The 17062-nt window shown below is 41.4% G+C and overlaps 1 protein-coding gene across 2 annotated transcripts in view; it reads left to right on the forward strand.

The window, feature by feature from the left end:
- Window positions 1–17062, forward strand: part of ak8 (adenylate kinase 8) — a 166700-nt gene that overhangs the window by 132416 nt on the left and 17222 nt on the right. The window contains exon 13 of one of the 2 annotated variants that reach the window (XM_072240092.1): window positions 15536–15609. The exons of the other annotated variant lie outside the window; for it this stretch is intronic. Within the exon in view, the coding sequence (XP_072096193.1) occupies window positions 15536–15609 (74 nt within the window). The remainder of the gene's footprint in view (window positions 1–15535; window positions 15610–17062) is intronic. 2 annotated transcript variants of the gene reach the window in all.

The raw sequence follows: 17062 nt of genomic DNA on the forward strand, positions 1-17062 counted from the left end.
CTCCTCTTATTTACCCCTCGATCGTGACCCCAGTAAGGAGCACCAGGCCATTGTCTCCCACACCATCACCGACTTTATCTGCTCAGGGGATCTCCCATCCACTGCTACCAACCTTATAGTTCCCACACCCCGCACTTCCCGTTTCTACCTCCTACCCAAGATCCACAAACCTGCCTGTCCTGGCCGACCTATTGTCTCAGCTTGCTCCTGCCCCACCGAACTCGTTTCTGCATACCTCGACACGGTTTTATCACCCCTTGTTCAATCCCTTCCGACCTATGTTCGTGACACTTCTCACGCTCTTAAACTTTTCGATGATTTTAAGTTCCCTGGCCCCCAATGCTTTATTTTCACCATGGATGTCCAGTCCTTATATACTTCCATCCCCCATCAGGAAGGTCTCAAAGCTCTACACTTCTTTTTGGATTCCAGACCTAATCAGTTCCCCTCTACCACCACTCTGCTCCGTCTAGCAGAATTAGTCCTTACTCTTAATAATTTCTCCTTTGGCTCCTCCCACTTCCTCCAAACTAAAGGTGTAGCTATGGGCACCCGTATGGGTCCTAGCTATGCCTGCCTTTTTGTTGGGTTTGTGGAACAATCTATGTTCCGTGCCTATTCTGGTATCTGTCCCCCACTTTTCCTTCGCTACATCGACGACTGCATTGGCGCTGCTTCCTGCACGCATGCAGAACTCGTTGACTTTATTAACTTTGCCTCCAACTTTCACCCTGCCCTCAAGTTTACCTGGTCCATTTCCGACACCTCTCTCCCCTTTCTAGATCTTTCTGTCTCTGTCTCTGGAGACAGCTTATCCACTGATGTCTACTATAAGCCTACTGACTCTCACAGCTATCTGGACTATTCCTCTTCTCACCCTGTCTCTTGCAAAAACGCCATCCCCTTCTCGCAATTCCTCCGTCTCCAACGCATCTGCTCTCAGGATGAGGCTTTTCATTCTAGGACGAGGGAGTTGTCTTCCTTTTTTAAAGAAAGGGGCTTCCCTTCCTCCACTATCAACTCTGCTCTTAAACACATCTCCCCCATTTCACGTACATCTGCTCTCACTCCATCCTCCCACCACCCCACTAGGAATAGGGTTCCCCTGGTCCTCACCTACCACCCCACCAGCCTCCGGGTCCAACATATTATTCTCCGTAACTTTCGCCACCTCCAACGGGATCCCACCACTAAGCACATCTTTCCCTCCCCCCACCCCTGCATTCCGCAGGGATCGCTCCCTACGCAACTCCCTTGTCCATTCGTCCCCCCCATCCCTCCCCACTGATCTCCCTCCTGGCACTTATCCGTGTAAGCGGAACAAGTGCTACACATGCCCTTACACTTCCTCCCTTACCACCATTCAGGGCCCCAAACAGTCCTTCCAGGTGAGGCAACACTTCACCTGCGAGTCGACTGGGGTGATATACTGCGTCCGGTGCTCCCGATGTGGCCTTTTATATATTGGCGAGACCCGACGCAGACTGGGAGACCGCTTTGCTGAACATCTACGCTCTGTCCGCCAGAGAAAGCAGGATCTCCCAGTGGCCACACATTTTAATTCCACATCCCATTCCCATTCTGACATGTCTATCCACAGCCTCCTCTACTGTAAAGATGAAGCCACACTCAGGTTGGAGGAACAACACCTTATATTCCATCTGGGTAGCCTCCAACCTGATGGCATGAACATCGACTTCTCTAACTTCCGCTAAGGCCCCACCTCCCCCTCGTACCCCATCTGTTACTTATTTTTATGCACACATTCTTTCTCTCACTCTCCTTTTTCTCCCTCTGTCCCTCTGAATATACCTCTTGCCCATCCTCTGGGTCCCCCCCCCCCTTGTCTTTCTTCCCGGACCTCCTGTCCCATGATCCTCTCGTATCCCCTTTTGCCTATCACCTGTCCAGCTCTTGGCTCTATCCCTCCCCCTCCTGTCTTCTCCTATCATTTTGGATCTCCCCCTCCCCCTCCAACTTTCAAATCCCTTACTCACTCTTCCTTCAGTTAGTCCTGAGGAAGGGTCTTGGCCTGAAACGTCGACTGCACCTCTTCCTACAGATGCTGCCTGGCCTGCTGCGTTCACCAGCAACTTTGATGTGTGTTGCTTGAATTTCCAGCATCTGCAGAATTCCTGTTGTTAGTTGTCTTGGGTTTGTGTTAAAAATATTTCATTGTCACTGTTATGTTTTGTAACTCCAAAATATAAAAACAAATTAAAAGAAAAACAATAGAGCTGGGAGATAACTTGGGTACGTTAAGTTTTACTTTAAGCAAGGTGCGCATTTATCATGTGGCGGCATAATGACGTATGCAAAAGTCTTGGGCACATGCATATAGCTCAGGTACCTTAGACATTTGCACAGTACTGTAGTAATTTTATACATTGTACTGTACCGTTGTCACAAAAAATCAAATTTCATGACATGTGGGGGTTGATAAACTGATTCTAATATGGGTCTCTATTGTGGACTGAGAGTGAAAAGGAGGCAGGGAGAAGGGATTCATGGTTGGGAGAAAGGGAAGGGAGAGAGGAGGAAGCAGGAAGTACCAGAGAAACATTCTGTAATGATCAGTAAACCAATTGTTTGGAATCAAATGACTTTGCCTGGTGTCTCAGGGCTGCATGTGTCTGTACCCACGCCACCTCCCCCCACCCTTGGCACATCTTCTCTGCCACTTGTCCCACACCCCTTCTGTGGTGCTCCACCCCTGCCATTCCCAACATCCTTTGCTGCTGCCAGATTTACAAACTCCCTCTTTGCTCCACATTTTATTTATATATATATAAAACTTTTGCACAGTACTGTATTTACAATATTGCTGAAGTATTAATCAAATATTAAATGCACAACAGAAATGACAGAAGATCTCTTACAGTGCAGAAGTATGAGGAAAAAATTTATAATTTAATCAGTAAAATTAAAACAATTTTATGAAGGAAAAGCTTTGCCTGTCTTAATAAAGCTTCCTTACATTGATAATTAAAAAGCTCTGTCTAATAATCCTTGGGGCTTTACTGACAAGAATTAAACAGTCAAAATGACATGGACACACGTGTCAGCAAATTAATACCAGAAACAAAATCTGAAATATGAAGATCAAATCCCCCAGATAATTCATAGTCCTGTAAAAAATGTTTGAAAGCAGAATAAACAAACCACACTGTGTTTACAGCTCCTTGTAGCAAAATCTTCCTCAGAGAGAATTTAAACCCATAGCGCTAATATTAGCAACCCACACTATGAACAGGATAGTTCAGGAAATTACCCACAATTTATTTGGAATCCTGGTTAAGGTTTTTAAAGATCTGAGTTTCTTTTCCTGCATTTGTAAATACTCTGTTGTCTGGTTACCGCATTAAATGCTATTTAGAATTTGCTTTAGGATCATCACTAACATCAGCTGCCTTCGGTTGTATTAGTATATCTGAGGTCATCATTGGAGCACTCTTCCATTCGTTGCAAATTGCAACCTGATGAAAAATGAAATTTCGAGTCGTTTCTATTTTTAAGTATTTGGTTAGTTAATTTGTACATAGTGTTTAATTGCATTTATTGCATAACCAACATCTGTTACCAGAAACTGTGTTGCAGGATGTTGGGAATAGTGATTTGCTTCACTTGTGTGCTCCATATCAAATATCAAACAAATTGGTTTGCACCATCAAAATGCAATACGTGCTTTAATAAACTTAACTGTTTCATTCAAAACAATAGGGTTGCACTGTGATGCAGCTTGTAGGACCGCTCGCTGAAAGTGTCAGACACCCAGGTTCAATCCTGACTTCAGGCCTTGCCTGTGTGAAATTTGCAAGTTATCCTGAAGTTTCCTCCCAAATTGCAAAATTTCAGGTTAGTGGTTCAATTGGACACTGTAAATGACCCTGGTGAGTCGTGAGTGATAGAATCTGGGAGATGATGCATATGAAGCTCTGAGTTCTTAACAACTACCTTTATGAAATGATGATGATGTGGAAGAAAAACATGGAGAATTAGACATCTTCAACACACTGATGCATAGTGAATGATAGAATCTAGGAGAATTGATGAAAATGTGAGGAAAAAAGAAATGGGACTGGTATAGGTTTAGTGTGAGTGGGTGGTTGACGGTCGGGGTGAACTCAGTGGGCCTGTTTCTAAGCTGCATCTCTCATCTGTCCTGATGAAGGGACTTGGCCTGAAACATTGACTGTTTTTCATTTCTATCGATGCTGCCTGACCTGCTGTGTTCCTCCAGCATCTTGTGTGTGTTGTTCTAGATTTCCAGCATCTGCAGAATCTCTTATGTTCTGTATCTCTCCATGACTCCATGGCAATATTCCAAAAATAGAATTCTTAGAAAGTTTCTCCAGAGAAACAATTGCCTTGGGTAAATTGAATAAAGCCAGCTGTTAACTGAGTTGGTTTATTTTATTGTCATGACATTCAAACATAAACAAATTACCAAAAAAAACCTGAGGAAATTAAATTAATTGTTTAAGTGTTTGGTCTTATTTTGCAACATTCATAACTTTTATGGCTGCTGTAAATGAACCATTTGTGGAGTCAACTAAAGTTGACACCATTCATGCAAGGTACTGATTTGATGTAAGCTTTTCCAAGAAAATGAATTACTTGTTGTGCAGCATTTTTTAGTGTTAATAACACAGACAATTAATTAATACATAAGTCAGGAATTGTACCTAGAATCCTAGAACTTTTTTATTCTTTTTAACTTGGGATTTTTGTTTTGTAATTTTAGCGTCATTTTTGCACCACCGTCAAGGCTATCATTTATTGCTCTTGAGTACACAGTGGTGAATTGTCTTCCTAAATCACTGCACTCCTGTTGAAAGTACTCCCACTTTGACGTTGAGTAGGGAGTTCCAAGTTTTAGACACAGTACCTACAAAGTACTGTATATTTCCAATCTGTGGAAGGGAACCAAAAGAAACCAATCATATGACCATTTTCCTGGTCCTCCTTGGTAGTAGAAGTTTTTGATTTGTGAAGTGCTGTCAGCCACTGGGTGAGTAACTGTGTTCCATTTTATAGATGGTCCACACTACAGCCCTTGTTCACTATTGGTGGAGGGAGTGAATATTTGGGTTGGTTGATGAGGCACCAATCAAGTAGGCTGCTTTGTCTGAAATGATGTTGAGTCTTCTGAGACTATTGGTGCTGCAGCCAACCAGGAAAATGGAGAATAGAACATAGAACAGTACACCATAGTAGAGACCCTTCAACTCGTGATGTTGTGCCAGACTTTTAGCCTACTCTAAGATCAATCTACTCCTTCCCTCCCACATATCCCTCTATTTTTATTTCATCCATGTGCCTGTCTAAAAGTCTCTTACATGTCACTAGTGTGTCTGCCACTATCACCACCCTGGCTGTGCATTCCACCCACCCACCAGTCTTAGTGTAAAAAAAACTACCTCTGACATCCCTCCTATACTTTATACTTTCCTTCAATATTCTTAAAATTATGTCTCTTCGTATTATCCATTTCTGTCCTGGGTAAAGGTCTTTGGCTGTCCACTCGATCTATTCCCCTTCATCATCTTGTACACTTTTATCAAGTCACCTCCTTCACTCCAAAGAGAAAAGCCCTCACTCACTCAACCTGTTCTCGTATCACTCTGTCTAACCCAGGCAACACCCTGGTAAATCTCCTCTGCACCCTTTATAAAGCTTCCACATCCTTTCTATAATGAGGCAACTAGAACTGAACAAAATACTCCAATGTGATCTAACCAGAGTTTCATACAGCTGCAACATTGCCTTGTGACTCTTGAAGTTAGTCCCCCTACGAGTGAAAGCTAACACACCATATGCCTTCTTAATCACCATATCAACACAATATATGCCGCCTTAACCAACCTATCAGGTATTCTATCATGCTCCTGACTTGTGCTTTGTAGTTGGTGGAAAGTCCTCGAGGTTTCAGGAGGCAAGTCACTCATTGCTGAAAACCCTGGCTGATCCAGTCAGGTGTGTGGTCATTGATGACCCCAATATTGCCGGGTGTCTAAGCAAAGGTAATTAGATCTTCTCTCTTGTTGGAAAGGGTCATATTACCTGGCATCATTTTGGACACTTACTACATTTGTACTTCAACATGCCTGAATGTTTTCTATGTCTTGCTGCATGCACACATGGGAATAAGAATGTGGCGACACAGTAGCACAGTGATATGAATAATACTTTACAATGCCAGCAATAGAGGTTCAATTCCCACCACTGTCTGTAGGAGTTTGTACGTTCTCTTGTGACTGGGTGCCCCAGTTTCCTCTCACATTCCAAAGATGTACTGGTTAGGGTTAATAAGTTGAGGGCATGTATGTTGCCACTGGAAGCAAGGCAACACTTGCGGCTTGTCCCCCATCACGATCCACAGGCTGTGTTGGTCGTTGATGCAAACGCATTTCATTGTATGTTTCAATATTTAGATGTACATGGGACAAACAAAACTTACCTTTAAAATCTATAGAATAGAGTTAAGCATTACATGATTATCAGCAAGCAAGAGAAAATCTGCAGATGCTTGAAATCTGAAATGTTGATTATTCTTTTCCATAGATGCTGCCTGGCCTCCTTCTGTATTATGTGTGTGTTGATGTGATTACCACTGAATGTTCCCATTTCTGACCTTATGATAGAAGGAAGTCATTGATGAAACAGCTGTAGGTGATTGGGCTGAGGAGGGACTGCTGCAATGATGTCCTAGAGATGGGTTGACTGACTTCTAATAACCACAACCATTTCATAATCAGGTATAATATCACCGCATGTATCGTGAAATTTGTTAACTTAGCAGCAGCAGTACAATGTAATACTTGATAATTTAGAAGAAAAAAATAGGTAAATCAATTACAGTAAATATATATATGTATATTAAATAGTTAGATCAAAAATAGTGCAAAACAGAAATAATATATAAAAATAAAGTGAGATAGTGTTCATGGGTTCAATGTGCATTTAGGAATCATGTGCCAGAAGGGAAGCAGCTGTTCTTGAATCGCTGAGTGTGTACCTTCAGGCTTCTGTACCTCCTTCTTGCCAGTAACAATGAGAAGGGGGCATGTCCTTGGGCGATGGGGGTCTTTAATAATGGACACTGCCTTTCTGGGGTACCACTCCTTGAAGATGTCTTGGATAATATGGAGGTTTGTACCCAAAATGGAGCTGACTAATGTTAGGTCCTGTGCAGTAGCTCCCCCATACCAGACAGCTTTGCAGCCTCTCTCTTCAAGCTCCTAATGAAATCTGTAACATGCTTTTATATCACTCAGTGTGAGAAAGCTGGTCAGTTTGCTGGTATTTTGTCATCTGCGTCAGTTTGTTTGTTGCTATGTTTACTTTGTTCGTGGATGGCAGGCTGGTCTACATTCCCCTCTTTTTCCTCAATGAGATACAAATCTACTGTAGATTCTTTCCCTGGTTCTCCGCCTGCCTGGGCCTTCCTAAGCAGACATTATAGAGTGCTTTATCATTAGCAATCATATTTTATCAAATTCTAAGCTTATGTCTACAACCATATAGCATCTAACCCACTTTGCTACATAGTTATCATTGTCATGCGTATAATCAATGCTTATGGTGCTCTTGACATTGCTTTAATGCTGTACATTTGTATTTTAACATAATAAGGCCATAAGACATAGGAGCACAATTAAGCCTTTCAGCCCATCGAGACAGTTCTGTCATACTTAATACACTATCCTGCCTGTTAATTTGGTTCATTGTTTTTAATCTTTGCTCCTTAACTTTCTTCAGGTTCTTCTCTGTGTGGAAATGATGACTCACTATTACTTGTGTATTAAGGATATTTCATACCATAAACTGAATTTGATCTCTAACAGGGAGTTCCATAATGTATAATAATTCCATAATTATTTTCCAACAAAGGATAAAAATCTACTTCTAGATCTGTCATTGCTATGTCAATACCCTCATTCAGAGTTGCAAGGGATATTCAGTAATTTTTTAAAAGAAGAAGCATATGTCCTCCAGTTAAACAACGTAAAATAAACGTAAATTTATTTATTATTGTCAAATACTGAGGTACGGTGAAAAACTTTGTTTTGCATGCTATCGATACAGATGATTTAATCACCTCAATACATGGAGATTGTACAAGGGAAAACAATAGAATGCAGAGTAAAGTGTTACAGTTACAGAGAAAGTGCAGCGTGGGTAGACAATACAGTGCAAGGCCATGATGATGTATATTTTGAGGTCAGGAATCCATCTTATACAAGAGGTCTGTTCAATACTCTTATAACAGCAGAGTAAAAGCTGTCCTTGTGCCTTGATGTATGAGTTTTCAGGTGCTTTGTACCTTCTGCCCGAGGAGAGGGGGGAGAAGAAGGAACATCCAGGGTGGGGGGGATCTTTGATTATGTTGGCTACCAAGACGGAGAGAAGCGTAGACAGAGTGCATGGAGAGGAGGCTGGTTTCCATGATGTGCTGAGCTATGTCCTCCCACAGTTTAAAATGATAACATTGTGTCTAAAATTATAATGATGATGATGCCTTGAATGTAAGTAGGAGTGAAATGACTTGGAATGTACTGAGGTTGTGAAAGGTACCATTTAAATGCAAGTCTTTTTGAAGTTAATATTGTAAAAAGGCAGAAGCTAATTATTGCCCTTAAGGATAGTCACAATGATTGGTTAAAGTTATGCACAGAAATTGCGATTTCATGTTCATACTTTGTCTGATGATCAGAAATTGAATAAATATACAGTAGCAAGATTTTACCTTAATGTAGCATAGTTTTCCTGAAGAAGGCATGTTTAAGCAATTTGTACTAAATGTATTAAACAGAATATCCAGTGGTATTGATGTACATGTTGCAACTACTTTGAATTTGCTGTTTTTCATTGGAAGTATCTGAACATCTGAAGGGGCATGATAATGTATTTCTAAAAATTGGTGGTTAATATAAAAGTCCATACCCATTTCCAGAATTTAAATCTAATGGACAGAATGAGTACACTAATTGAAATGAGAACATGACTAGTAGCCACTGAAATGGCTGGTGTTATAAGGACTTAACCCGGGAGGCACAGTGTTGCTGCTAGTACAGCTACTGATGCATGGCTCCAAAACCCTATGTTCAATCCTGACCTTGGTCCTTCCTTTGTGGAGTTTTCATGTTGCCCATGTGACTGTGAGTGTCAGAAAATTTAGATATTAAACTCACAGAGTACAAAGACAGACCCTCTACCCTCTGATTCCACACCAACCATCAAGCCCCCATTTACACTAATCCCACAACAGTCCCAACAGTCCTGCTTTATTCTCCTCGCATTGTCTCAGCTCCCCCTAGATTCTACCATACACCTACGGGCAATTTACCGTGGCCAATGAACCTGCATATGCTTGGGATGTGGGAGCAAACCAGAGCACCCAAGGAAACCCATGTAGTCAGAAGGAGAACGTCTAAACTCCACACAGACAACATCCAGGCTGCTGAACGGTGAGGTAACAACTCCTCCGACTGCATGACTGTGTCACCCTGGGTGCTTTGGTATATGGCACACAGACTGACAGGTGACACTTATCCCTACAATTTCACCAAAAGATTTAACTTTTCGGATGAACAATTTACATTAATTTATAATGATGGTAAAACTGTCAGCGTTCATCTTTGTTAAACAATAAAGCTGACAGCAACTTCTTGGACATGCATGCTCACAGTGAAATTCTGAATCTGCTGTCAGTGTCTGCCTACTCTTCAAAACCCGAACTGTTGTGCATCCCTCTCTGCTGTAATCTTGAATAATTTGCTTAGTTAATAAATTCAAGTATTTATTAACTATTCCTGTTGTAAGAAGCTCTAAAATTGCAATTTATTGTACCTAGTTTAAATTAATTTTTAATGATGTACTAAGTCATCATTACTGCTTAGCCATTCTGACCCTATGAATTAATTTTGAGGGTAGACTATAATTCCTTCTGATAAATATTTCAAAATGACTTTAAAATGATATGTTAAGTTTTTTTGCTTCTTAATCTTGGGTATATTGCAATTTGTATTCATGCAGTGTAAAATATTTAAAATGTGACCATAAAAATATTGCTTTTTACTTTCTGACTTGCTGCCTGTGGGGAATTTGGGTATGAGATTGGCTGTTCCATTTCATCTGCTTTGCTGGAAACCAGATTATCTGGGGGAACTGATGACTGATGTTACGTACCCCGTAACTGGGTTGCCAAACCAGCAGAAATGGATCACTCAGTTGGAGTCTGGATTACTAGAACTAAGAAAGTTTTATTAAAGAAACAAGCAACACAGTAATCGAAAGGATAATAAATGCAACAGTTCAGCAATGATAAACACATGTGCACAGAATTAAGATAACAGGATCAACCAAGCTCTGTCGTTGTCTAGGGGTAAATGACCAATTTCAAAGTGACACAAAGTCCAGTTCAATTTAGTTCAGTTCGCAGTAATCGTTGCCATGGCGATGGACAATGTGGGGGGTAGGAGAGAGAGAACAAGAACGAATGATCATTCAAAACAGCTTCCACACACAGACCTGCGATATTGCTCACAAGCAGCTTTCGGGCGAATCCTTTGTGATGTCACCTGAGGTCACCGACTGTGACCCATCCTCCAGATGCGGTGGATCCTCTGCAGTGAACCTGGCACCCAAGCAAGGGCGGACACACACCGGGTTCCCGTTGATCGTACCTTTCCACCCTGTGCGTCTAAGGCTGATCCTGCGATCAGCCGTCCAAGAGCTTCCCACCGACTTGTGAGAGGCGCACCGCTTCCAGGGTCTCGTTACTTCGGGGTGTCGTGTGTGCTGCCTTAGCGAACCTGTCCCTTTTTATCCCCCTGCTGGGGTATCGCCTGACCATCACTTCAGACAGTTCAGGGTTCAAAGGGGGAGCCGCTCTAGACAGCTCTCTCTCCCATCCCTTCATTACACATCTCCAAATCGCCTGTCCATCACTTCAAACAGTTCAGGGTTCAAAGGGGGAGCCGACCTTGACAATACCCAGACTGATGGTTCCTTCATTAACATCTCCAAATGCTGCTTCATTGTGTTCCTTATCTCTCCCTCCCCTGAGGACAGGTGGCAGACCAACTGCTGATGCCACTGGTGCTAGCCCAGGCCAGCAAACATCTTAATTTTTGTGTATTCTCGTCACACTGACAGCAGCCAATGAAGGAAAAGAGGGGAAAAGAGATTGCAGTCATTGTGGGAAGCTTTGAAGTTGATAGCAAACTTTGTTACTTTGCAGTTGACTGTGAAATTTGGGGGTTTAAACACGAAATGGTATCAATAGCAATTGTTGTAAATGGGTCTGCACAAGAACATAGAACATAGAACAACACAGAACAGGAAAAAGCTCTTCAGCCCATTATGTTGTATTGAACTAATTAAGCCATTAATTCCCAATGACACTAATCCGCTCTACCTGCTCATGGTCCATATCCCTTCAGTCCCTGTTTAGTCCTGTACCTGTCTAAAAGCCTCTTAAATGCCTTTATCGTATCTGCCTCCACCACCACCCCAGGAAGCGTATTGCAGGTAACCACCACTGTATATATAAAAAAACTTGGCCCGCATATCTTCTCCTCTTTTTAGACCTCTGCGTAGTTCCAGCCTCCAGTGAGAGCGATCGCTTGCGATGTCCTCCCACCTCTCGACGTTCATTTTCAGTGACTTCACGTCTCTCTTACAAACGTCTTTGAAACGAAGATGGGGCCGCCCTTGTGCTCTCTTGCCGGAGGCCAGGGAAAGGATACAAAGAGCGTGGAATATATTGGGTTTATAAGTTGTAATCTATGAACAAGAATCGGCTTAATGACATAGACAAGATGGAGCAGCACTAATATGGTGAATTAGTATTAGTACTTTTGAACCTGGGAAAAAGATGCCAGCTGTCTATTCTATCTGAGGCCTCAGTTGCTCAGGGTTGACCATGGATATTGTGTCCTAGCTGTCTATATACACAAGCCTGGGCAGTACGATACGGAGAGCAGGCTGTTGCTCATGTAGCTTGCTCCCCCTCTCCATGCACCTGATGAACCCAAAGGAGCGACAGAGACCAGCAGCGTCGCAGGAGTTGCCAGTCAACATTGAACTCAATATAGGACTGCCTTAGGGACTTCAACTCTGGATTTTTCCCTCATGAAGCCTTCCCCATGAGTGGATATTGCCACAAGCCAGCAGAGGTTTGAGATCAGAGTTTTCCATCTCCCAGATGAGCTGCCAACCACAGCTGATGAGCCCATCTGCCCAAAGCGACTGGTTTTAAGGCACCAGCAACTCACCTTTGTCCTGTCAGGAAACGGTTCTGCCTGGCTTAGTAGCTAAGCCATACGTGAGGGCCAGGAGCTGGACTTAGTGGTCAGAGGCTGGTTCAAGTGCACACTATTAGGAGAATTTAGGTAGTGGACGCTTCTCCCCATCACCACCCCCATCTAAAACAACCTTAAGGAACCTACTCTATCTACTATCTACGCCTCTCATAATTTTACGAATTTGCAGGAGGTTCCCACATCCCACAGAATAATCATATTTTAAAAAATTAAAAGAGGCTCTAGATTTACCTGGAAGTACAGTTTGGGATCCTGAATGGTGTTGAGTGAGGAGGTGAAGGGGAAGATGTAGCACTTTGCCCGGCTGCAGGGATATGTTGTGCCTGCAGGGTGATCGGTGAGGAGGGACAAGCAGACAACAGATAATGTTAAGGATGAGCCTTTCCAAATGCTGGTAATTCCCTGAGTGCTTTTATCTGTTGGATTATCAGGAATACCCACCCAGTACTTTCATTTATTTTGTTCTCTACAGTTGCATTTTTCCAGGATAATTGCTCTGATGTCAGACCAACTCCCAGTTTGATTAAGTTAGCAGGGCAATCACAATATTATCAGCTCTTGAGACAAGTCCTAAAGATGTATACATTTTTGTTCAAGAATAAAGACATTAAGCACTTTAACAGTTGTTCATTAAACCAGTCCTTTGATATTTCAAACAGGTCAAATAAATGATCACAGTTTTGAATCCAATTAATCAATCTTTGATAGGAGGTGGTGGTGGTGATGGCATCCATTAGTCTCGCGAGACCATGGATCTGCGCCTGGAAAGTCTTGCTTCAGTCTGTGTTAGAGCAGCGTCTGTTGTGGCTGTAGAGGCCCACACGGGAGTGACAGTCTCAGCTGCATCGACTGCACTCGAAGGCATTGTCCTCCAGTATTGTCTTGGTGCTGTTTTTCCGACGAGTGCGCTTTTCTTCAGCAGCAAGCCTCAGCTTCTCTTCTCCTCTTTTTAGACCTCTGCGTAGTTTCAGCCTCCAGTGAGAGCGATCGCTTGCGATGTCCTCCCACCTCTCGACGTTCATTTTCAGTGACTTCACGTCTCTCTTACAAACGTCTTTGAAACGAAGATGGGGCCGCCCTTGTGCTCTCTTGCCAGAGGCCAGGGAAAGGATACAAAGAGTGTGGAATATAGTGGGTTTATAAGTTGTCATCTATGAACAAGAATCAGCTTGATGACATAGACACGATGGAGCAGCACTATTATGGCGACATACTGAACAACCCTGTATAATTTAGAGAGACGTTCCCTCAACACCCATCGTCCTGCATATAATCTGCTCTAACAATTATGTGAAACTTGACCAGATTTTAACTTTTAGGATTTTTGCTTTCTTTGCAAGAATCTGAGCATTTTGCAAGAAGTTTACTTTCCTATTTGTAATAATCTGTTGTATTTATTCTTGCGTTATTGGCATGAGAACATTTCACAATATTGGAATTAAACTCTGAAAAGAACATGTTGGGTTGCCAAGATATATGGTGCAAATGTGGCATGTAGATTATGCTATAAACTGCTCAGTCTACTGCTTGCCTCAGTCTATAGGCAATTCTAGGAATTAATGGAGCAACATTTTTAACAATCAGTATTGGGTTTGAGATCTGCAATTCTAGATACCATTGATTCTTTATCATAAAGTTACCACAGTATTCTTTAAAACAGTAACCATGCTATTTTGGTGCTTAATAGTCTCTTTCTGGTGAATGATCTGTTCCTGATTTCCACTCTGAAGCTTCACATGTTACGGTAGTATAGTGGTTAGCACAACACTTTACAGTAGCAGTGACCAGGGGTCATTTCCCATTGCTGTTTGCAAGGATTTTCTGTGTTCTCCCTGTGACTGCAGGTGGTTTCCTCTGCATGCTCTGGTTTTCTCCCACAGTATAAATATGTACCTGTTGGTGGGTTAATTAGTCATGTAAATTGTCCCGTGATTAGGCTAGGGTTAAATCAAGGATTGCTGGGCAGAGTTATTCGAGAAACCAGAAGGATTGTTCTGCACTGTATCTCAATAAATAAATATAATAAGGTTTTGGTCGTTCAAGAGCAAAAACTATCAAATGAGGAAAATGATATAGGAAAAAGGTTATCTTTACTTAAAAAAATAAATTATCCTCTAGCCCTAGGATAAAATTTCTTTCCACATATGAAAGTACTAACCCATCACTTTCTGCTACACAGGTGGGACATCAGCTTCCAGTTGTAATCATCACAAAATAATTGGTTCCATTGACCTTAATGGAGTCCAATGTTGGTGGCAAGTATTTTCCCATTCCTTTAGTGCTATCAATCAAAGACAAACTTCACCTCCCTAGATTATTATCTCGACATGTCCAAGCTATGCTTTATAAAGTATTCTCTAATTGAAAGATTTTAACAAGAAATGTTTGCAAATCTCTGGTACAATAAGGAAGGTTGCTTTGCTTCTAAAACTGACTTTAGTGGAATTGATCCTTTGAAGGTATGCTGACCAGCGGCAAGCTTCCAAGCCTCCCCATTGCTCTCTGTATGTCCCTCTGTCTGTCTGTCTCAATCTCTCTCTCTCTCTTTCTGTCTCACTCTCTCTGTCTCCCATTGCTTCTTCTCTGTTTCCCCTCTGTCTGTCTTTTTTTACTGTTTCTCTATTTCTCTCCTTCTCTTGCTCTCTCTTTTCACCATCTTCTGCTTTGCTGACTACTACTAGCATTAAAAGAAATGAAAATTGGTCCATCAGTGTAAATAATCTACTATAGGAGCAAAGAGATTGCTACAACATAAAGAGATTGCTGCAATATAATTATGCCATGAACAAAGATTAGTTTAACTTTTGGTATATGCAGTGTATTTCAATTAAATACTGTGAAAACTACAGGTTAAATGATAAAGATATGTTGTACAAAATAATTTTGATAACAACAGTGAAATGTTGTAGATGATGATGAAAGATTGCATGGTGTATACTTTGACGATGTGAAAGCTAAGTCTGGTGACACCTTCTAGCTAGAACTGGTTATGTAAATTTTGAAATGATGGAACAGCCCAGTATCAGAGCAGTTGTGATACTCATTTTATATGGCTGTTGTCAGAGATTCATAATAATTTTTGTGGCTGATGCTTGAATTGTTCATCCACATGCATGGTGGAACTTGTCAGCTCTCAGCCAGAATCCTAAGGGGAATATCTCATCATAGAAGAAAAATGGCATTAAATAATTTTTGCCCCACAGCAGTGTGCCTCATGTCAGTGGAGGAAGGAGTGGTGGGTCAGCCCAGACAGATGGGATGAAAGTTTCTTCTCCCTCTGGTAAGCATTAAGGGTCTTTACTGAAATACATTCCGGCATGCAATCACTTCTGAGAAGCAGCAGGTCTATAACGTAAAACTGTCCACATTTGAGTTCTAATTGGGCAATCTCACTCAAAGAGACTATAACAGACTATATAGTCAAAGAGACTATAACAGCAAAGGCAATAGAAGTGTATTCTTGAAGACTTTGTTCCCATCTCTGAATTAAAGAACAAAATCGCATTTGCTGGGGTTTCAGAGTGCCTTCCAGTTGGGTATCAGATCTGGGAATGATTGATGTTGTCATTGTATACAAAGAGGACACATTTTATTTTCCACTTCTGGTCACTATCCAGGATGACCATTAAAAAGCAAGTAAGATTGGAGAAGGTTACTGAACATTCTCCAGCTGAAAGAGGAGCTGAGTAAGCAAGATGGAAGAAGAAATTAAAGAAAAATGATCTCCAAAGTAGATCTAAAGAGATAAGTAGGCTACTCTTTCAGCCTTCTACGCACACAACTAAAAACTGATTCAATTCCGGGTGGTTTTAACTACACAAAAGCTTGGCTTAGCTTCTACATGTTACAGGATCAACAAGAAAGTAAACAATTGAAGTCTTTGAGAATGATGAAATATGCATGGGTATCTGTGACAGGCAGATAAAGTAAAGCAATTAGGCACGTAATCCGAGTGGTAGGCAGCAGCAGCCCCAAGCTCTCTATTAGTTAATGTAGTTTGTACCTCCTCATCCCATCAAATCAGCTAACACTTCCACTAATTGGTTCATGAATTATACAGTTCCCATTATAATTTAATCACCAATAAACATTTTGGGCCGGTGTAGGATGTATCTCTCATTAATTCGTTAATTTAAGCAGATGGAAGGGTGATCGGATGAACGGGTGGCATACATTGCCTCGGGCAAAATAAAAAGTGGACAAATAAAATATAAAATAAAGGGAGGAGGAAACGTTTCAGGATTTCAGTTGTCAGAAACCTAATCTTCAAACTGACAGCTGCCTTCCTCTCTGACACAGAAATTGAGTGACAGATTCATATCAGCGCTTGTCAAATGCCTAAACATCAGGCTGGTTGGTAAACAGAGCACAATGTAAATTAATTCTCATCTTACAACCCTTTCTCTGTTCCATGAATATTTCAGCACAAGCAGCATAAATATTAATACTAATAGCTTTGCTCAGTAGTTATTATTTCTGTTTTATGACAAATATTCATAAAATATTCAGGACCTTTTAGAACATTTACACAGTTGAATGTGAGATTGCCAGCTTCCAGGGAAGTTTGAACATATTGGGGTGCTCTTGATGTTTTTCTAAATTAATTTATAATGAATGGTTAAATACATAATCTATTTTGAGCAGTGATTCACCAAAATATATGTTGGGGTTTTGTGCTAGATTCTCTCAACAGGTTGCCTGTGTTTTTTTTTAATTTTATTTTTAATTGGATT

The sequence above is a fragment of the Mobula birostris genome, chromosome 22, assembly GCF_030028105.1.
Source record: "Mobula birostris isolate sMobBir1 chromosome 22, sMobBir1.hap1, whole genome shotgun sequence".
Taxonomy (NCBI): Eukaryota; Metazoa; Chordata; class Chondrichthyes; order Myliobatiformes; family Myliobatidae; genus Mobula; species Mobula birostris.